At 42.2% G+C, this 24,018-nt stretch overlaps 2 protein-coding genes across 2 annotated transcripts in view; one reads left to right on the forward strand and one right to left on the reverse strand.

The window, feature by feature from the left end:
- The window catches only part of LOC139141707 (macoilin-like), a 59,975-nt gene extending 42,072 nt beyond the window's left edge, over positions 1-17,903 (reverse strand). The window contains exon 1 of the mRNA XM_070711315.1: positions 17,698-17,903. Within this exon, the coding sequence (XP_070567416.1) occupies positions 17,698-17,777 (80 nt within the window). The 5' untranslated portion in view covers positions 17,778-17,903. The remainder of the gene's footprint in view (positions 1-17,697) is intronic.
- Positions 17,904-18,230: 327 nt separating this feature from the next.
- The window catches only part of LOC139141708 (polycomb protein EED-like), a 35,382-nt gene continuing 29,594 nt past the window's right edge, over positions 18,231-24,018 (forward strand). Inside the window, exon 1 of the mRNA XM_070711316.1 lies at positions 18,231-18,679. Coding sequence (XP_070567417.1) covers positions 18,587-18,679 — 93 coding nt within the window. The 5' untranslated portion in view covers positions 18,231-18,586. The remainder of the gene's footprint in view (positions 18,680-24,018) is intronic.

Raw genomic sequence — 24,018 nt, forward strand, 5'->3', positions numbered from 1 at the left:
TCAAGGTCATCAAAAGCATTATAAGGAATCATGTTACACTTTCATTGCACTGTTTACACAGATTGCATAATTGCTATAAATAGCACATGAGGAATCTTACAGCCCAGCTTTACCATAAAAACCCTATCACTTGACCACTCTTTAATTGACCACTCTATTTTTTTCCTAAAACAGCAATCTTATTTTATCCTTACCAAGTCAACCATAAATGGAAATTAGAACTTTCTCTATCTCTATTTATTTGACCACCCTATCATGACAAACTATTATGAGCAATTTCTTTAGATAACATAAATGGTGGTTCATAATATATCAAAGTTGGGATTCAAGAAAGTTGCTTTACATGTTTAAACCTTTTCCTGCCAAGTCGGTGAAAATCCGCTTGAAATTCGGTGTAGCTAGAATCTGAGCAGCCACGGCCGTTATCCTGCCAAGGCGGTGGAAATCGGGCTACTTTTTGGTACCCCCTTTCCTGCCTAGTCGACGGAACTACGTGTAGCAAACCCTTGCTCGCGCTAGGGGTCGTTCGAGGACAGGTTTTGGGCGAGGAACGGCGTTTGCTCTCGAAATGGGTTCACAGAGAGTCCAACGACAGGGAAAGGTGCGGAGCTACCCAGCCAGTCCCCCACCCCGGTGGGGGACTGGTTTTTTTTTTGGGGGACGAGTAGCGTACTTGGCAGGTTAGCACGTTGACGTATTCTAGCGGAGTTTGGGGTAACTTGGCTCTGAGGCACTACATAGATTGCGGCCGAAATTGACCGTCTCGGCAACGCTAATCTGTAAGGCAACCGCCTAAGACCGCCTCAGCTGGCGGTGCAATTTTTTGCCAATGGTGCGAGACGAAAATCACGGACTTGGTCCTGATTGACGGGAAGTGCGGACGGATTTGACGGACTCGGCTTTCTGAAGGCAACCGCCTAAGACCGCCTCAGCTGGCGGTGCAATTTTTTGCCAATGGTGCGAGACGAAAATCACGGACTTGGTCCTGATTGACGGGAAGTGCGGACGGATTTGACGGACTCGGCTTGATTAGTCCCTGACATGGAACTGATCCGAACGGACTTGAGCGACATTTGTGAAGGGTAACCACCGCTTTAACCGACTTGTTACCTTCTCGAAAAGACTACCCACTCAGATGTCGGACGTTGTCGGCTGCACTTGGCTCTAGACGTTCAAGCCGTGCAACGAAACACACCGCCTCAGCCTTGCCATTCAGGAACATGGCCTCAAAATTTGATACCATTGTTCACCGACTTGGCGGCTGCGGTTAGGTGCGTGAACCGTTGTTCACCGACTTGTTACGCCTATGTTGTCCCTGTGAAGTTCGGCTAACGGCCGAGTCTAACGGGAGTTGGCAGACCTGTGTTTGGTTTATACCGTAGTATGACCGACTCAGGTAGAGGTACCTGTCGGTATATTCCGAGTTTTACGCACTCGGGCGTCAATGACGGGTCGTCATCACCGCTGATGACGTAGACGTGCTGGCCACGTTATTTGAAGGAGCCATGTTTGCCCAACGGACGAGGCCGAGACAGCCGTTGACAATTTGGCATCCTTCATCTTTGACCGCCTTAGTTGGGTAAGCCGCTCGGCAGGCGACGGTTATGACCTAAACAAGCCGCTGAAGCACTGTTCGTTGCCGTACAAGAACGAGACGGCCAGTCCATTACTGCTTAATGGGCAATCTGTCGGGTTGGCTTGTCACCGACTTGGATGACAATACGCCCTGCGCAGGCGTACTTAGAAGGGACATGAGGTTAAAGATACGGGTTTCCCACCCGTACTAAACATGGGCTTGGGCCAACGTCATGCCCCCACCGGCCCTCCCCCCACCGTCCTTGGGTGGCAGGTGCGCATGCCACGTACCCAGCTGGACGGAATGTCAAGTTGAGATGCTAATGACATTGACTATGTTATGCTAAGTGCTCGATTGATTTGCATCGCAAATGAGTATTATTAGCATATCAAATGGTGCGGACAGGCAATTTACATGACGGGTAGGAATGTCAGCGCCGGTTGGTGGACTGATTGCCGTAGGTCCATTATAATAACAGGTGGATGCATATATTAACACCCCTGCGTCCAATCATGTCCAGGGCTTTGTTTCCCTGTGGCTTTAAAAGGGAGGGACCTGCTAGTCTGTCGACACTGTTCCAGACATGAGCTTGACGGACCGCAAAAGTTTTTGAAGGCGAGCAGACGACTGAAGCTCAAAGATGCAGAGTCTCCGGGCGGTAGTGGTAGCGATCGTTGTGATGTCCCTAGTAAACGTTCTAAGAAGTCGGGCAAGAAACGCTCCCGTAAGGCGAAGCCATCTCCGGCTGAAAAACCCAGTGGTAAGCGTAAACGTAAGACCGATCGTTCTGCCGATGAGGATGATGACGGGTCACCGGTTGCCAGTGGTTCTCACCCGGCTGCTCCGGGAGAGACTACTTCACCTGCAGAGACTACATCTGCTCTTGTGGGAGATACTTCACCTGCACAGACTACGTCTGCTGCTGCTAGTGAGACAGTGAGTAATGAGACGGCTGATGCCATTGGTTCTCCCCCGGCTGCTCCGGGAGAGACACCACCTGTTGCTACTATGAGCCCTCATCCTGCGTCAGGAGAGGTTCCTGTGCCCAGTGCGAAAGAGCTTGAGTCCTCGTCATCAGCAGAGGCTGCCGAGCCCGCTCCTGCCATAGTTTCGTGTGCTGCGATGTCCCCGCCGAAAAAAGATAGTGCGGAGGGTTCGTTATCAGGATAGCCCACCTGATTTTGAGCCAGATATGATCCTTGATGCCGCTACGGGCGAGTTCAGGCCCAGACGCCCAGACGACGGTGATATCACCGCTGAGTCCGACTCGGAGGTTGACGAGGATGCGGCAGAGGACGATGACTTTTATGACAGGCAGTACGTAGGTGAGGCAAGCTCTGACGACGATGATGACGTTGCTGCTGTGTTGGCGGAGGACGACACACCTCCTGTCTGGCGTATGTCGGAGACTACCGATGCTAATATATTTGAGGAGACCGATTTTGACCATGAGAGAGGACCGACTTTCACCTTGCCCAGCCACGCCCGTGAGCTCGATTACTTTTTTAAGTTTATTCCAGCTACACTGATCAGATTGGCCAAGGACGAGACTAATAAATACGCCAAATTCCACCAGCGACATATCGCTAGGAAAATAGATAAATACTGGCGTAACGCTGACTACCGAGAGGTGCAGGCGTTCATTGGCGTCTTAGTCTGTATGGGTATCGACCGTAAATCATCAGTGGAGGATTATTGGTCTAGCGATCCCTTTCTGAGAAACCAGGGTATTCTACTGTGATTACCCGCAGTCGCTTTCAGCAGCTTATGCGATACTTTCATCTGGCAGACCCAGAGAACGATCCACGTCGTGATCCTGATGAGGCACGCCGCCGACGTCGGTGTCAGGAGGATCCCCTGTATAAAATCAATCCATGGATGGAGCCCATAGTTGACCGGTGCGTAAATAATTATAAGATGGGTAGAGAGATCTCCATCGACGAGGGCATGGTGCGATTTAAGGGCCGTTCTAAATTTAAGCAGAGATTACCGCATAAGCCTGATCGAGACGGTTTCAAGATATGGCAGCTGTGCGACTCCACCACTGCATACATAGCTAACTTTGCACCGTACCTAGGTGTGAAATATCGGGATCGGACTGATGGGAGACGGCAGGAGCGAGGTGTGGTGAAAAGAATTACGATGGAGCTGGTCCAGCCATTCTGTGGATATAATCACAGCCTATTCTGTGATAGCCTGTTTAGCACGGTCGTTACTGCTAGAGAGCTGATGGAGACCGGGATCTACATGGTCGGGAGTTTCAACCGCCGTAATCGTCGCACCATGCCCCCTCAATTAATTCCGCCGGGTAAGAGGAAGCGCCTTCCTCTGTCTGTTGGGGATATGAAAGCCACGACCAGAACGGACTCTCGTCTTAACATCACTGCTTATCAGGATAGTAACGCTCAGGTGCTGATCTTGAATACGGTCTATCCACCCTTGGAGTGCGTGCCAGTGGGGGAGGGAGACGAGCGGCGACAAGTGCCTCTGTCGCTGTATAATTATCGCGGTACATGGGAGGCGTCGACCGAGCCAACCAGAAGCGCAAGTACTTTCACACTGGGCGCAAGAACCACAGATGGTGGACATATCTGGCATGTTACCTGATTGATGTTGCCCTGGTAAATGCATATATATGCTTCAAGCATGTACACCTGATAGTAAGCTGACCCATAAGATGTTTCATCTGCGTGTCGGGAAACAACTCATTGGCGGTTATTGTGGGCGATCGCAGCCCAGTGTGAGAGAGGTCGAGGCCACTGTTTCTCTTGCCTCGTACATCAATCCACAAAATCAGCCGATGCACGTTGTCAGCCGTTTGGAGGGGCGGCAGAAATGCTGTAAAGTATGTAGCAGAGAGGGTAAGACCACTGCGAGCGGACGACTGTCTGAGACGTCCAAAGGATGTAGTCTGTGCGGGTTCATCTTCACGAGGGCGAGTGTTTTGCGGCTTTTCATCATCGCATGATGCTACGAGGTAAGAGGAGCATTGGCGTGCAGACCTCTACTCACACAGCCCCGACGACACCCATCAGCAAGAGAACCCGACGTAAATAACGGACAGGGGACAGCTTCGCCTAACAGTGGCTTGACTGTATTCTGAACACGGACCATGATCACATTTTGAGCACGGTTGTGCCGTTTGTTTGTGCTTTACGATCCCGCTGATTGTAAATTGAAACACGGATTATTTTGTACAATCCCCGATTGTAATCTTTGTAACACGGACCATGCACTCGGACGTCGAGACAGACTCTGAGATTTATTATTCGGCATAATGTAAATTATTCCCGAATAAAATACTATCTATGGATCGCATATTTTCGTTTTGTTTTGTTTTGTTTAGACGGATTATTTTGTACAATTCCCCCTATTATAATTTTTGAAACACGGATCTGCCACCCCGATTGTAATTTTTGAAACACGGACCATGCACTCGGACGTCGAGACAGACTCCGAGATTTATTGTTCGGCATAATGTAAATTATTCCCGAATAAAATACTATCTATGGATCGCAATTTTCGTTTGTTTTGTTTTTACCCCCACTTTCGTTTTTGCAGATCCGTAAGGACGCTATAGTAATGGATGAACGTGCGTTGTATCACGTGGGAGGGGCACAGCCCAACGGAGGCTGTGCTCGTGCGACGTAGACGTTGTACCAACCATCTGTCGTTGGGGTTAGTGCATAGAGCAGTTGCACTGTCCAGAGCTAAGGTGGTACAAAACTGCACCTTAGTAAACAACTGCACAACTAACGTGTAGGAAACGGTAACACTAACGAGCTAAGTGTTCACTGAACTGGCCAAACTACGTACACGCCTTCCTTCAATGGCGGAACTATGTCGTTGACACTACGTCAAAGCAGACTGCAATGTGCGACTCTTCCAAGTCGTTCAAAGTACGTGGCCAAGTGACACAACCCAGGGGAAACAGGACAGGTTTGAGGGTGCTCCCGCACCCATAGCACTAACCCCTGGGTCTTCTACTAACCCACGAGAGAGGTGACGTTTCCCCGGTGTGGCCGTGCGTGCCGGCGAACGAGCTTTACTTCCGCGAAAGTAAGCTAGAAAAGGGCATAAAAGTGCACGTCCCCCGGGGCAAACAACGCCCGTGACCTCGTCATTTTCTGGACACAACCTCATCAGCGGTGCCCCTCTATACGGGCATGCAAAAATTTTTGAAGTCTAACACGTATATGGTCGGTAATCGTACCCCGAAAATGCGGTATTTTCCCGCCAAATGCCTGGCAGGAAAGCGTGCAGGAGAGCCTATCTTCTGTAGACACGGAAAAGGGGGCCGGTTTGACCGACTTGGCAGGATAACGGACAGGGGCGCTCGGCAGGAAAAGGGTTAATCCTCAATTCACTATGAACTGTCAAAAAAAGTTGACCTTTCTGATAATTCCACACTAAAATTATTTTGGCTTCGATGATTTCCTAATTAATTCAATTATTTAAAATCATATTAATTATTTTTTTCTGGGTGAATTGATAGGGTTTATACAGTACAAGAATTACATACAATGTAAGTCAAAATTTGACCAAAAATAACAAAAAAAATTCCTTAAAAAATACACATTTGCATATTTCATCACAATTTGAACAAATCTAAGTTGGGTTATCCCTAGGGACCTGTATACCAAATAACAAAGCTGTCTGATGAAGAAGAAGATTTTTACCAAAAACACCTTTTTTGGCATTAATTTGCCTATTTTCAACAATATCAAAAAATCAAAAAAATAATTTCTCAAAATCATATTTTTCATCTACACAAACAAATATCAAATCAGTAAGTACTGCGGTTCTGAAGATATTTGAGTGGACGGACGCCTCACCAAACGGACATACATACATCATGTACATACATACATACATACATTACATACAGACTGACGACGGACTTAAAAATACAAATTTCGCCACGATTTGAACAAATCTAACTGAAGTCACCATAAGTAAACTGCATATCAAATTTCAAAGCAATCAGACAAGCAGTTTTAAAGAAGATTTTTTTACCAAAACAGCAAAAAATGCCCCAAAATACAAATTTCACCATGATTTGAACAAACTTAAGTGAGGTCACGCAAAGTGAACTGCATATGAAATTTCAAAGCAATCGGACTTGCGGTTTCAGAGGAGAAGGCATTGTTGACGGACGACAGATGACAGACCACTACCTATCTGACTTACAGATTGATATATGGCGGGTGCCACATGTGAGGCAGGGGATGCGCTATTTTCAAAACACCTGACATCACTTCTTGGTCTTTGGCCCGAGGTCCATATATCTTCTTTCATGACTTTGACTTTGTTTGTGTACCATCTTATTTACTGTCTGTTCTGTGCTGTTTTTGTCTTTGTTTACAACTATGTCTTACAAATTCTAACCTAATGTTATGGCTTATGAATTGGTATGATTGCGATTATTTTAATCAACCTATTTGATAAGGTCCACGTGGCTGACAGCAGAGCTGAAAATTGCCCCAAAACAGTAATTTGTCCAATTTTGTCATAATTTCAACAAATTAGAAGGGTAACACCCTTGCAAACATCGAACCCAAATTTGAGAGAAATTGGGCTAGCTACTTCAGAGAAGAATAATTTTTACTTAAACTGAGAAAAATCACCAAAAAATTCAGCAAAAATACATAATTAAAGATATCTTCACGATATTCATAAAACTGTATAAGGTTCATCTACATTTGTAAGGTACTTGCACCCAAATTTCAAAGCAATCAAAACAGCAGTTCTTGAGTTATTAATTCGTGACCATTTTCACATATTGTAAGCTCATTTGCATAATTTTGGCAGTGCAAACTTCATTGGAACAAAATCTGATCTATAGCCCAGGATGCATCAACACACAAATACCAAGTGAAAAGTGTAGCTGTTTGTGAGTTTTTGATGTTGACGGACATACAGTGTTTCACCAGAAAAAAAATTCTGTTGGATATTTTGTCCCGCTGACCCCAAAAAGTGGGACAACATATGATTTTTGAGAGACAATATAAATATGTTAAAAAAGTCAAACTGCAAATACGAACCTTATTCTTTGCATTGAAAAAATAAAGGACTAAATAACTCATTCAGTTTAACTTTTTATAAACACTCGGTAAACATATCAACTGATATTGATATATTATGCCTTTTAACCCTTTTCCTGCCAAGTCGGTGAAAATCCGCTTGAAATTCGGTGTAGCCAGAATCTAAGCACTGGTGACCGTTATTCTCCCAACCCGGTGGAAATCGGGCCCTTTTTGGGTACCCCCTTCCTGCCAAGTCGACGGCACTACGTTTTGCTATCCCCTGTGCGTTTAGGGGTCATCCGAGGAGAGGTTTTCTGACAAGGAACGCCTTTTCCCCTCGAAATGGGTTCGCAGGGAGTCGATAGACAGGGAAAGGTGCAGAAACCTGTCTGCCAGTCTCCCATACCCGAGGGGGGCTGGTTTTTTTTCACCGCTTTTTAGCGGACTTGGCAGGATAGCATGGTGACGTTTTCTGGCGGAGTTGGACGTACTTGGCTGCCTGGCACTATAGAGATTGCTGCCGAACTTGACCAACTCGGCAATGCTAATCTAGAAGGCTACCTCTTGCAAACGACTTGGCAGATATGCCGATGGTGCGAGACGAAAGTCACTTATTCAGTTGTGCGTGACTGAAAATGAGAACGTATTTTTGACGGGACGGCTCGACTTGTTCCTCCGATGGAACGGATATGAACGACTCGGAAATACCATTACAAACTGGTGTCTGACGTACTAAGCTGGGCTTCAGCTCTGCAAGTTCAAGCCAGGCAACGTCCTTCACCGCCTTGGCCGTGCCATTCAATGGACGTAGCTTTGGATTTTTTATTTATTCCATCGTCCGAAGTATTGGCTCTGGTTTGCAGGCAAACGTATCCTCTTGCCGATGCATTGGTAACTACGTACGCTGTTTGCGTACAGAGAATTCAAGGGTGACATAAGGTCAATATGCTACGGGGATACCGCCTGCACTTAGCAGGGACTGCTTTTGTTATGCAAACCAGCTAGCAGTACAATATGGCTGCCAGGCATGTGGACACGTCGATGGCTAGAACAATGGAAGCATATTGCGTTGTACCCATGCATCGCAAAAGTGAGACTGACGACTTGGGTGTAGTGACTGGTTATCACTGGTTAGCTGCAGCCCAAGCCATGTAGGTACAAACCCGTACCTGACTGAGGACCACTCGATTAAGTCGGTAATGAACGGTAACACTCGTAAGCCAACTCCCAAATGAGCTGGCTAAACTACGTGGAGCTGTGCTTCAATGGCTCAGCCATGTCGTTAATACAACGGCAAAAACGTAGTTTTTGTGCTACACTGCCAAGTCGTTGAAGGTACGTATTCAATTGACCCTACCCTGGGGAAACAGGACAGGTTTGCGGTGCTGCCGCACCCCTAGCACGACCCCAAGGGTCTCTGACTAACAGACGAGTGAGGTGATGTTTGTGCCTAGCGGACGTGCACAATACTGAAGGAGTTTATTTCAGAAAAAATAAACATGAAACGGCAATAAAATGACACACTCCCAGGGGCAAACAAAGCCGGTGACCTCAATTTTTTTCTGCAGAACCCTTGAGCTCCTTCCCCTGTCAACGGGCATGTAGAAATTATCGAAGTCTAACACGTATAAGTACGGCTAAAACTACCCTGAAAATGGGCGAACAGGATAACGGACAAGGGCGCTCGGCAGGAAAAGGGTTAACCCTTTTCCTGCCGAGCGCCCTTGTCCGTTATTCTCCCAAGTCAGTAGAAAACCGCCCCATAATATGTGCCTGCAAAAGATTGGCTCTCCTGCATGTTATCCTGCCAGGCATTTTGGCAGAAATCGCCCATTTTCAGGGTAGTTTTAGCCGTACTTATACGTGTTAGACTTCGATAATTTCTACATGCCCGTAGACAGGGGAAGGAGCTCAAGGGTTGCTGCAGAAAAAAATTGAGGTCACCGGCTTTGTTTGCCCCTGGGAGTGCGTCATTTTATTGCCGTTTCATGTTTATTTTTTCGGAAATAAACTCCTTCAGTATTACGTACGTCCGCTAGGCACAAACATCACCTCACTCGTCTGTTAGTCAGAGACCCTGAGGGTCATGCTAGGGGTGCAGCAGCACCGTCAAACCTGTCCTGTTTCCCCAGGGTAGGGTCAATTGAATACGTACCTCCAACGACTTGGCAGTGTAGCACAAAAACTACGTTTTTGCCGTTGTATTAACGACATGGCTGAGCCATTGAAGCACAGCTTTACGTAGTTTTGCCAGCTCAGTTGGGAGTTGGCTTACGAGTGTTACCGTTCATTACTGACTTAATCGAGTGGTCCTCAGTCAGGTACGGGTTTGTACCGACATGGCTTGGGCTGCAGCTAACCAGTGATAACCAGTCACTACCCCCAAGTCTTCAGTTCACTTTTGCGATGCACGGGTGCAACGCAATATGCTTCCATTGTTCTAGCCATCGACGTGTCCACATGCTGGCAGCCATATTGTACTGCTAGCTGGTTTGCATAACAAAAGCAGTCCCTGCTAAATGCAGGCGGTATCCCCGTACATGTAGCATATTGACCTCATGTCACCTTTTGAATTCTCTGTACGCAAACAGCGTACGTAGTTACCAATGCGTCGGCAAGAGGATACGTTTGCCTGCAAACTAGAGCCAATACTTCGGACGATGGAATAAATAAAAATCCAAAGCTACGTCCATTGAATGGCATGGCCAAGGCGGTGAAGGACGTTGCCTGGCTTGAACTTGCAGAGCTGAAGCCCAGCTTAGTACGTCGGACACCAGTTTGTAATGGTATTTCCGAGTCGTTCATATCCGTTCCATCGGAGGAACAAGTCGAGCCGTCCCGTCAAAAATACGTTCTCATTTTCAGTCACGCACAACTGAATAAATGACTTTCGTCTCGCACCATCGGCATATCTGCCAAGTCGTTTGCAAGAGGTAGCCTTCTAGATTAGCATTGCCGAGTTGGTCAAGTTCGGCAGCAATCTCTATAGTGCCAGGCAGCCAAGTACGTCCAACTCCGCCAGAAAACGTCACCATGCTATCCTGCCAAGTCCGCTAAAAAGCGGTAAAAAAAAACCAGCCCCCCTCGGGTGTGGGGGACTGGCGGACAGGTTTCTGCACCTTTCCCTGTCCTTGGACTCCCTGTGAACCCATTTCGAGAGCAAACGCCGTTCCTCGCCCAAAACCTGTCCTCGAACGACCCCTAGCGTGAGCAAGGGTTTGCTACACGTAGTTCCGTCGACTAGGCAGGAAAGGGGGTACCAAAAAGTAGCCCGATTTCCACCGCCTTAGGAGGATAACGGCCGTGGCTGCTCAGCTTCTAGCTACACCGAATTTCAAGCGGATTTTCACCGACTTGGCAGGAAAAGGGTTAATGAAAATTCTATGGGACTTTTGTTCTTTCCGATGTGAAAGTGCACTGATAAAGTTGAACTTTTCCATTTTGGGGCCCTCTACCATAATAGTTGCTAGAGTGTCCAGCCGTTCAGCTCCAAGTTGATTTCTGCCATAAGTTATGTTGTGTTGCACACTAAATCCCCTTTCTCAGTCAGCAGAAGGAACAGGCCAAGTTGGTGCTATGGCATCTATTTAGATTAGGAAACATATCCCTATGAAGTTTGTAAACAATCATCACATTTTGACGCGCAATTTTGGTCACCAGCCAAGGCTACAAATTTTGCCAATTGATCAAACCATGGAAAACAAGTCATCGTTGATGACATAGTCCCCACTTGTTAATGGGTGCTTTGATTACAGGTCCTCAGAGAAGATAGAGTCCTCTTCATTAGGTCTGTGATAAAAATACTTTTGAATAAATTCGCTTGATACATGTCTGAGTTGTAGTTCAGGACATGAAAAAATCGTAATAAAATGGCCACATGGTGGCCATATTGGATCGAATCACAAAACAAATCAATGTGCATATGTATGACATAGGTCAATGTCCTTGTACCAACTTTGATTAAAATCGGTTGAAATATGCCTGAGTTATGGCTTTGTACATGAAAAAATCATAACAAAATGGCCGCACAGCAGCCATATTGGATCGTATCACAAAACAAATTAACATGCATATGTATGACATTGGTCAATCTCCTTGTACTAACTTTGAATAAATTTGCTTGATACATGTCTGAGTTATGGTTCTGGACATGAAAAAACGTAATAAAATGGCCACACGGCGGCCATATTGGATCGTATCACAAAACAAGTCAATGTGCATATGTATGACATAGGTCGATGTCCTTGTACCAATTTTGCATAAAATCGGTTGAGATATGCCTGAGTTAAGGCTCTGTACATGAAAAAATCGTGACAAAATGGCCGCACGGCGGCCATATTGGATCGTATCACAAAAAGAATTGACAAGCATATATTTGACATTGGTCATGTCCTTGTACCAACTTTGAATAAAATCAGTTGAAACATGCCTGAATTATGGCTCTGTACATGAAAAAATCATAATAAAATGGCCGCCTGGCAGCCATATTGGATCGTACCGCAAAAAAAATCAACGTGCATCTGTATGACATATGAAGTCATCCTTGTACCAAGTTTGAATGAAATCGCTTCAGGCATCTCTAAGATATCTGCGTGAACGGACGGATGGACGCACAGACGGACGCACGCACGCACACACGCACGGACATGACCAAACCTATAAGTCCCCCCGGACGGTGTCCGTGGGGACTAAAAAAGACGTCCATGTTCTCATGTATGAGTTCGCCTAGAATAATATACTTATCACATGCACAAGCCAAGAATTGATAAATTTTTGCAAAATAAGAAAACTTTTCTCCAACTATTCCATGTTTAAACCTCTGAATTACTTTTGGAACAAGTCATTGTTGATGACACAGTCCCCGCTTGTCTGTGTGGTTATATTCTTTGGTGTCTTGGTTGCTGTGGAATGACCTTGATGCAAATTGCATGAGGCCTATGATTTGCAAACTAATGTTATTTGTGGAATGTTCAATGAATGACCCATTTCTGTGGGTATTGACTGCTGATGTCAGTTTTTTAATAAGTTGATTATTTTTACACTGCCTTGAAATCACACAAACATGCAGTTTTAATGATTTAAACAAATGTTTCCAGAGTGAACTTTAAAAACATACATAGCAAAAGTCAATGGAATTGCACAGGCAATTTTGGGCGAAATATGGTAACAGTGTAATGTCATTAGGAAGAAACTGCCCCTAAAAATTTAACCATTCATTTACTTGATTAGACTTACTTCACTCACGGACATGTTTACAGCAGTCAAACAGGCTGTTATTGTGGGAAGACGAATTTTTGACCACAACTGGCAAAGAATGCCCCAAAAAATATGAATATGCAAATGTCAACAAAATGTGAACAAATCTCACTGAGAGAAGACTTTTCTTTTTATTGCCCCATAAAATACAAATATGCAAATTTCAACACAATTTAAAGAAATTTCATGAAAGTCACCGCTAGGGATCTGCATATTATATTTGAAAGCAATCAGATCAGTGAAGATGGCTTTTTGATCAAAAACGACAATGTCCATTGACATTAAAAACTTGCGACAAAAAATCTGTGTGAGCACAAACTGAATTCATTCTTATTCTGTTTTGCTCTCTATGTATAAAAAAATGGTATTTTCTGTTCTGGTCTGTCTCTGTGACAAGTTTTTTCCCAAATTTGAACAAGATCAGTTCACAGATGTTTGATTTATGGTTCAAAGACATAAAAAAATTGCCAAAAAAATGACCGCCTTGCGGCCATATTCAAACTTTTCGCAAAATAACTTTACATGCATATATAGGTCATAGTGCTTTGCCTTTTTGCCAAGTTTGAACATAATAGTTCATGGATGTTTGAGTTATGGTTCAATGACATGAAAAATCGCAAAAAAATGTGGCTGCCTCGCCGCCATATTCGATCGTTTCGCGAAATAACTTGAGGTGCATATCAAGGTCATAGTGCTTTGCCTTTGTGCCAAGTTTGAACAAAATCAGTACATGGATGTTTGAGTTATGGTTCAAAGACATGAAAAATCTCAAAAAAATGGCCGCCTCGTGGCCATATTCGATCGTATCACTAAATAAATTGACATGCACATGTACATCATAGTGCTTTCCTTTTCTTTCAAGTTTGAACAAAATCAATTCAAAGATGTTTGAGTTAATATTCAAAGACATGAAAAATCGCAAAAATATGGCCACCTTGCGGCCATATTGAATCGTATCGCAAAATAAATCGATGTGCATCTGTAGGTCATAGTGCTATGCCTTTGTGCCAAGTTTGAACAAAATTGGTTCAGCAGTGTCTGAGAAACTGTTGATGACGGACGGACGGACGGACGGACAGACGGGACCCAATTTATAAGTCCCCGCCGGACTTCGTCCGCTGGGACTAATAATATCATCAATCGGCAGTGGGCAAGTTGTCATTGTCATTGTCACTGTCAATGACATGGTCCCAACTTTTTTAATAAAATGTCCATCACACAACCATATTATTAGATTGGATCACAAAAAAATCAATGTGCATATGTATGACATAAGGAGTAATCCTTGTACCAAGTTTGAATGAAATCGCTCCAGGCATCTCTGAGAGATCTGCATGAACAGATGACGGACGCATGCACGCAAGGATGTGACCAAACCTATAAGTCCCCCTAGACAGTGTCCGTGGGGACTAATAACAGGAAAAAATTACTCCAAAAAACAAAACTATGCAAATTCAAGCATGATTTGAACAAATCTAACTACATGTAAGGTCATCCCTAGTGGTAACCTGCATACCAAATCTCTGACTAATCAGACAAGCAGTTAAAGAGAAGATTTTCTGACCAAGAACATGAAAAATTGCCAAAAAAAAAATACAAATATGCACTTAACTTATAAGCTTTCTATGATGTATAGATTGTACATTACAAAATGTGAGCTAAAACACAGTACCTTCCAATTTTAATCCTTTTCCTGCCAAGTCCATATTTCACCACCAGGTCAAGATGGTTAAAATTTTTGAAACACAACATATTCCATATGATGTATTTTAACGTAATACTGTACATTTGAAGGCTGTTGAAAACAAAATACTGTAAAGTTGATTTTTTTGGACAAAAGATGCTATCAAGCCAAGTGGGTGAAAATACGTCATGTTTTGGCTCAATACCGCTTTTTACTGACTTGGCTGATGGGGAAGTGATACAGTTATTGCTGTCTGGCAGGAAAAGGGTTAACGTAATACTGTACTGTGTACATTTGAAGACTGTTGAAAACAAAATACTGTAAAGTTGATTTTTTTGGACATAAGATGCTATCAAGCCAAGTGGGTGAAAATACGTCATGTTTTGGCTCAATACCGCTTTTTACTGACTTGGCTGATGGGGAAGTGATACAGTTATTACTGTCTGGCAGGAAAAGGGTTAATATACAAATGTACAACACAAACTTTGAATATAAAGAGGTTTACAGTTAGATGTACATCTCTTAATCTTTCTGGTGGTATGGCCATAAACAGTAATAACCATCAAGTCCAAATTCAGATTTGTCACCAACTCGGTTAAAGCAGGTTGTACCATCAATTTAACTTGTCGAGATTTTCCGTTGTCAGTGTTTTTGTTAAGGTTTGGGAACACTGGTAAATGATTTGGGACCACCGGTAACATTTCTGCTGTCCCCTCATCTGATTGCATTGATATATCAAGGGGAACCCCAGTAAACTGACTGGGGAACCCAGGTATAAACATTTATCGAGGTACCGGCCTTAACAAAAACACTGGTTGTGTACAAATAAATTTGCAATTTCATAAATGTAAAACAAGCTATCACACCAATTTCTGCTTGTCTGACATTCCAGAAAGAATGGGGAATATTGCACAAGAATCAGTTAAGACTGAATTTGAAGTAAATGGTTCACATATCATATTATTTATGTGAATGCAAATCAGTTCATTGCTTTGAATAGGAACATCCGGGGAGTTAGCGGGCCGGTGAATGATGTACTGACCAGTTCCCAAGGTTACCTGGTCCAGTGAAGCCCTTCGATGTTTTTGACGTCAATGTAGATGCTTAACACTACTAGATGTAAATTATCCATGTGCGCACTGCTATTTTGACTTTTGTTAAAATCTGTTTGATGCTGGTTGATAATGGTAAAATTGTTTGAAAATGCCCTGCATGTAACAAAATATCATATAGCATTAACTGTGAAGAGGCATGTAATAAAAATATTATTGCCTGATACATGGATTTATGTGCCCTCGCAAGCAGTAGATAATTTTCCCTCTTGCCATCGAACAAATTGTCATCCCGCTCTCAGGTACATAAACCTATGCATTCAGGCAACAATAAATGGTATGACCCCTCCATGCAATTATGATTTCATGTATAATATTTATCATCATTTTCTATTCACAATATTGGTGTCATCTAAAGAAAGGTGGTTAAATCTGTAAGTATTTAGTATATTATAATATATCATACATATGTCATAAGTAATTTGCTTCATTTAAAAAGACTTAAACAAAACGTAAAAGGGAAGTAGCATCCCCCAAATTAAGTAATATAACATTCATCTAAATCTTGTATAACTAACAGTATGTTCACTTGTTGCATATGAAAACACTGCCAATCATACTCGACAGTCAACATAAATAGAATGCACTTTGATATTGATCGAAAATAATTGACAAAATCAACAGGTACTTAAACCATTGTGTCTGAAACACATATGCACAAAAATAATCCACAACATCATTCATAAATACTCTTTCAAGATGTATTTCAATCGTTCTCAATAGGAATTACAGTTCATGTCTGCTGAGTCAATGTTAGTCAAAAGTTGGCTATATAATACTTGATGAAGTCCATGTTCGAACAGTATCCTATGTCCAAATGATTTGATATGCGTCTATTTAATGCAAACATGTCTCTGAATATTATCTATCTTCATTTTTCAAAAAAATGTGAATTATTAACATTGAGTTTGCTTTTCATAATTCTACAAAAATGAACTTGATCACCCATTAGGTAGATCGGTCACAATAAGTAAACAATTTTGCTTGATCAAATTGATAGAAAAAACATTTAGTATGAACAAAGTACCTGAATTAAATAATTTGTGGAGGGACCGTGACTAATCATAATAATTTTGATGCATCTGAAAAAATTCCCATCTTAAAATATAATCAGCATATCAGTGTTAGTGATAAATGAAATCTTATTACTTACATAAACTTAGCAGTTGTTGTGTAATGTATATTCTCATAAAATACTTCAAAATTCAAGTAAAACTGTTTATAAGAATATATTTTACTCTCTGTAACATGTAAAGGGAATACCAATCAATTAACAGTTATATTCATGTTGTGAGTTTCTGGTTGACATAACTGATTTCAAGATTAAGAACCTGATGTCATTACGTTTGAGTCAAAGGTTTGATGATTCGGTAATGAATTGCACATATGGAAACCTACCAGAAAGGAAAGGTAAAGTAAAAATATACTGAACATAAGACGGTTTACAGCTGGGATAATCGTTGTCTGGTATTTGAGAAATCTGACCTTCCTGACACAAAGGAGACTATTCACGGCGGGGCTTTCTAAAATTTAGGTTTCTAAATCCAAACGTGACGAGTACAGTTCGTGTATGGTGTGGTGGTAAGTTTCTGAAAGATCAGTATCTAGTTTACGTGTATGTCCCGACGAGTTTATTTTGGAATCCACATAGAGGCCTTTACAGGGATTTCAAAGGCTCAACAAAATACGTGTGAAACACGTACCTAATTTCTGCAAGGTCTAACAACAATGCCTATCAATGTGTTACGATTCACTAACGCGAACACCACATGCCCAGTTGTTGTTGACAATACAATGATCGCTGGAGCTATCGCACTCGCTGGGGAATTTGACATATTGCCATAATTAATAGATGGTTTTCATGAAAGCTAAAAAAGTAACATTTATTTGCAAACGCTCACACGTTATATATTTACTGAATGAGTGCCTTGGGAACTCGCTACTGATGATTGCTGTTCAATGACAAGACGTTTAGTACGTTAAAGCCGTCTTGACCTTACACACGTCTGTAGTACTCTCTCGCGCGACAAACGATTTACTTACCTGCCATATATGCCTTCTGTGATTTTATTTCGCTTTAGAGGGCGTCTAAGTTTGCCGCATTCGGCATTTCGCCTCTTCATATTCTCCAACTTCGTCTATCCTGAATATAATTAACCAAAATCTGGAAGATTTTCACCGTAAATAAATACTAATTTCACTCGGCTTTCACTGTTTTGTCTGCCTTCGACGTACCTCTTTGCGCGTGCGTAGATCGGAGTATACGTCACTTTGCTTATTGTAACACGTTTCATGATTGGGTGTCAGGATGCATATCGTATATTCCTTTTTGTCGGGAAAACTTTCAATAAAATCGAAAAAAACGTAATGTATGAAATTTGCGAGTTTTGTTATTCTTAAGACTAATAACACAGGCTTATTGTTTGAAAATGTGGGCAAGATTCTCCCCTCTGATGATAATATATTGACCGAATTGTAAAGACCTTATTATCCAATCGGATTGTACAGATTAAACACTCCAGTTGAAGGGTATGTTACTTCCGATTCCGAAATAATGTTGAACATCCTGTGAATACAAAATGTGAATATTCCACATAGAATAAAGGAATCACTGACAGACAAAGAAATAATGTTTACAGTGGTGTTAAAATAACCTTGCTTTTTTCACAAATATTTCTATGATTTTCGCCCAAACAAGTATCAGCATTTTATAACTTTGCGGCATTCAATATATTCAAGTTTGGTTTTGAGATATAACATCAGTTTCCCGAAATATTCCACAGTGATATGAAAGAAGGGTCATAAAAATCACAAGAAGTAAATGAAAAAATGTAGAATCAAATTTGTAACTACTTGTCGAAAGTCGCAAGCCAGAAACTCCAAACCAGGTTTATTGTGATGCTACCCTTTTACGTTACCGCGGGAAATCAAGATGTCGGACGCCGAGGAAGCACAATGTCCTCCATCAAAGAAAACAAAACTTACAGAGAATGGTCTTTTGAACGACATATCTGGCGATGAAATTGTAAGTCAAAGATTTTACCCTTTAAACCGTTACCGGCCTGGAGGAAAAATTCGATTACCGTGTTCAGCATATTCAAGCTGGACGCAGGACGCATGCATCATATTCACGAAAATGGATCCAGTTGCGAAACGTGAGGCGGGTTGTTTAAAACACGGACGCTCGATGCGTCAAAGTGTAAAAACAGCCAGCGCCACATTCCGCCAATGGATCCAGGGCTATGACTGAAGTCATGACTGAATCTTTTCGCTGTGATCACAGGGGCACAAGGCACAATGGTACTATAGAGTTGGATGGACATGAAGCTTGTGACGAGCAAGCTCAGGCCGATATTTTCAATACCTTCTTTGAATCTGTTTTTACAAATGATGACATCAATACCATTCCTGAATACCTTCTTTGAATCTGTTTTTACAAATGATGACAATTGACATCAATACCATTCCTGAATTAGACACTCAATTACATGATCCTTTGCGTAAGTTCACTATATCTGTGTCAGAGGTGAAGTTGGAACTTTTAGCCCTAAATGAACATAAGGCAATGGGTGATGATAATTTGCCAGCGATAGTTTTAAAAAAATGTGCTGATGCACTTTCCATTCCACTAACTTTCATATATAATCGGTCTATCCATGAGGGAGTTTTCCCGACAAAGTGGAAGAAAGCTTTGGTTGTGCCTATACACAAGAGGGTATAAAAACTACCGTTAGAAATTATCGCCCAGTGTCCCTTTTGTCAATTGTTTCGAAAATGTGTGAGAAAATGATTTCAAGGCATGTATTTAACCATGTAAAGTGTGTTTTGTCTGAACAACAGCATGGTTTTTTGCCTGGGCGATCATGTGAATCTAATCTATCTGTCTTGCTTAATGAAGCTCGTATTGCTGTTAATGAGGCAAGACAGTTGGATGTTATATATACAGATTTTTCCAAAGCATTCGACAAAGTAAATCATAAATATTTAGTTTACAAACTTAGTAAGTATGGAATACAAGACGTCCTCCTTGACTGGTTTAGTAGCTACCTAACTAATAGATCCCAGGTAGTTAATGTCAAAGGGTGTAGATCAGACCCTGTCTTAGTTAAGTCCGGGGTTCCGCAGGGGTCACACTGGGACCACTGTGTTTCATTCTTTATTTAACCCTTTTCCTGCCGAGCGCCCTTGTCCGTTATTCTCCCAAGTCAGTAGAAAACCGCCCCATAATATGTGCCTGCAAAAGATTGGCTCTCCTGCATGTTATCCTGCCAGGCATTTTGGCAGAAATCGCCCATTTCAGGGTAGTTTTAGCCGTACTTATACGTGTTAGACTTCGATAATTTCTACATGCCCGTAGACAGGGGAAGGAGCTCAAGGGTTGCTGCAGAAAAAAATTGAGGTCACCGGCTTTGTTTGCCCCTGGGAGTGCGTCATTTTATTGCCGTTTCATGTTTATTTTTTCGGAAATAAACTCCTTCAGTATTACGCACGTCCGCTAGGCACAAACATCACCTCACTCGTCTGTTAGTCAGAGACCCTGAGGGTCATGCTAGGGGTGCAGAAGCACCGTCAAACCTGTCCTGTTTCCCAGGGTAGGGTCAATTGAATACGTATCTTTAACGACTTGGCAGTGTAGCACAAAAACTACGTTTTTGCCGTTGTATTAACGACATGGCTGAGCCATTGAAGCACAGCTCAACGTAGTTTAGCCAGCTCAGTTGGGAGTTGGCTTACGAGTGTTACCGTTCATTACTGACTTAATCGAGTGGTCCTCAGTCAGGTACGGGTTTGTACCGACATGGCTTGGGCTGCAGCTAACCAGTGATAACCAGTCACTACACCAAGTCTTCAGTTCACTTTTGCGATGCACGGGTGCAACGCAATATGCTTCCATTGTTCTAGCCATCGACGTGTCCACATGCCTGGCAGCCATATTGTACTGCTAGCTGGTTTGCATAACAAAAGCAGTCCCTGCTAACTGCAGGCGGTATCCCCGTAGCATATTGACCTCATGTCACCTTTTGAATTCTCTGTACGCAAACAGCGTACGTAGTTACTAATGCGTCGGCAAGAGGATACGTGCCTGCAAACCAGAGCCAATACTTCGGACGATGGAATAAATAAAAAATCCAAAGCTACGTCCATTGAATGGCACGACCAAGGCGGTGAAGGACGTTGCCTGGCTTGAACTTGCAGAGCTGAAGCCCAGCTTAGTACGTCAGACACCAGTTTGTAATGGTATTTCCGAGTCGTTCATATCCGTTCCATCGGAGGAACAAGTCGAGCCGTCCCGTCAAAAATACGTTCTCATTTTCAGTCACGCACAACTGAATAAGGACTCTTTCGTCTCGCACCATCGGCATATCTGCCAAGTCGTTTGCAAGAGGTAGCCTTCTAGATTAGCATTGCCGAGTTGGTCAAGTTCGGCAGCAATCTCTATAGTGCCAGGCAGCCAAGTACGTCCAACTCCGCCAGAAAACGTCACCATGCTATCCTGCCAAGTCCGCTAAAAAGCGGTTAAAAAAAAACCAGCACCTTTCCCTGTCTATCGACTCCCTGTGAACCCATTTCGAGGGGAAAAGGCGTTCCTTGTCAGAAAACCTCTCCTCGGATGACCCCTAAACGCACAGGGGATAGCAAAACGTAGTGCCGTCGACTTGGCAGGAAAGGGGGTACCCAAAAAGGGCCCGATTTCCACTGGGTTGGAGAATAACGGTCACCAGTGCTTAGATTCTGGCTACACCGAATTTCAAGCGGATTTTCACCGACCTGGCAGGAAAAGGGTTAAATGATATATTTGGTAATTTTAAATGTGGCTCCTTAGGCTTTGCAGCGATCTGAAGTTGTTTAAGATAATACGTAGTGTGAATGACTGTTCAATGTTACAAGAAGATATGAATTACTTGTCCACATGGTCTGAGAAATGGAAAATGCACCTTAATTATGCCAAATGTGTAGTACTTTGTCTTTCATTGAAAAGATTGCCAATTGAGATGGATTATGATATTGATGCTCACAACTTGAAGACTGTTTATAGTTACAGTGACCTAGGCGTGACACTAGAACAAAGTTAACTTTTTCAACTCACGTTGTTTCAATTGTCACTGATGCTCGAAGACTACTTGGCATGCTAAAAAGGTTTGGCAAACGGTTGTCAGTGGATGCATTGCTCGTGGTTTACAAAACATTCATTAGAACTAAGCTCGAGTATGCATCAGTTGTTTGGAATAGCAGTGACAAAGTGTACTCAGACAAACTAGAAGCTGTACAGCGTAACTTTGTTAAATATTTGTGTTATCTTGTAAAAGTAAGGTTTGATGATTATTCATATGATGATATGTGCGTTATGTTTAATTTACCAATGCTGTCTAAAAGGCGCACTTATATTGACCTTGTTTTTCTTCACAAATCAATTAATGCCCTTCTTGATTGCCAACCAATTTTTAATTTACACATTCCTGGGCGATCAACTAGACAGAAACGGACATTTCATAAACCTGGTGGTAGAGTTAAATTTACTAGCAATTCACTTTTTAATCGCATTCCAAAGCTATATAATAGTTTTTATCAATGTCTACCAATTTTTACCCTCCCATATATGCATATATGTATATATGCAAATGGGAGGTATTCGTATAAGGTGGCAAAATGGCGTCTGTGTGTATGTATGTCTGTTAGTCCGTCCACATCAAAAACTCCTAAACCGTAGCACCTACTGTCTTAGTATTTGGTGTACAGGTGCACCTAGGGGTGGAGATGTGAATTTGTTCAAATGAACATGTCAGTGCCAAAAATATGCAAATGAGGGGGGAAAAAGGAAAAATCCTGCAAATGGCTAAAACTCAGTAAGCATTGGTCAGATTTGGTTGAAACTTGGTATGCAGATTTCTTTAGGTATTCTAAATTATGTGTGCAAAAATTGGGATGAAATTTGCATGTTTGTATTTTCAGGGTATTTTTTCCGTTTTTAGTCAAAAAATCTTGTTCTCTGAAATCGCTCGTCTGATTGCTATGAAACTTAATATTCATGTTCCTCAGAATGACCTCAGTCATGCTTGTACAAATTGTATTGATATTGTCATATTTGTAATTTTTGGGCAATTTTCCCAATTTTTGATAAAAAAATTTTTAATCCAAAAACTACTGATTTGATAGCTTTGATAGACCTACATGTATTTGGTATACAGGTATCTAAGATTAATCTCAATATAATGTATTGAAGGTATGTTGAAACTGGCAATTTTTTTTTATTTTTGGGGCAATTTTTGCTTTTTTTGGTCAAAAAATTCTTCTCCTAAAACTTCTGATCTGGTAGCTTTGATATCTAGTGTACAGGTTCCTAGGGTTTATGTTAATTAGATATATTTAAAATTAGGATGAAATCTGCAATTTTGTATTTTGGGGGGCAATTTTTCTCATTTTTGGTCAAAAAATTTGTTTCTCAAAATTTACCAGTCTGATTGCTTTGATATTTAGTAAACCGGTCCTTAGGGTTTTTGTTAATAAGATATATTGAAATTAAGTTGAAATCCGGAATTTTGAATTTTTGGGGCAACTTTGCGAAACTTTCAGTTTTACTGGGATATCTTTCATATTGTATTTTTAAGATTTTTTTAGTAATTTTATACCTACTGGAACTAAGAGTATATAATGTGGTGATTTAGTAAGCATTTGATATTGTAAACTGTATTTTGTGTTGAAATGCGGTAAAAAAATCCTGGCAGATTTTGAAAAAATTCCAGACAAATGCCAATAAAAAATTCAGCCAGAGAAGGTTTGACAAAAAGAAAAGGTGGGAGAGTGGGGAAAAAAGAATGTACAATGGATCGGATAAAAAAGATAATGTACCTCATCGATCTTCCAGACACCATCCCTTATCAAATGGTCCACCCCGATGTATTTTTGTGCACAATTAACCAGTGTTCATTCTAGGACGTAAAAACAAGGGGCCACTTTGGGCCCCTACTCCTGTCCCAAGGGGGCCATTTTATAAAATCGGGGGCTGTCATGATCACACATGTAAAAACCCTTGAATTTTCTGCTGAAAATACCATAGTCTATCAAGTCAAGAAAAGGAGAATACTAGAGATTGGGCCACCTGTAACCAACGAAGCCTACAGCAAAGTTGTGCTCCATATACGCAACAGGCCCAACAATGGCAGCAGCAAACTAACCGTTTGGTTTGATTCAATTGTTTACGTAACTTACGTGATGAATTATTGATGTCGGACTTTAACAACTGCACAAATTACTACGGACTGTGATTTGACTGGAAACGATTATGATCAAAGCTTAGCGCACCCGTAGGATTTCCCCGAGTGGCCCCCGATTTGCACTGGTCGACAATTATCACACTGATACAAC

This window comes from Ptychodera flava, chromosome 10, assembly GCF_041260155.1.
Source record: "Ptychodera flava strain L36383 chromosome 10, AS_Pfla_20210202, whole genome shotgun sequence".
NCBI classification, from domain to species: domain Eukaryota; kingdom Metazoa; phylum Hemichordata; class Enteropneusta; family Ptychoderidae; genus Ptychodera; species Ptychodera flava.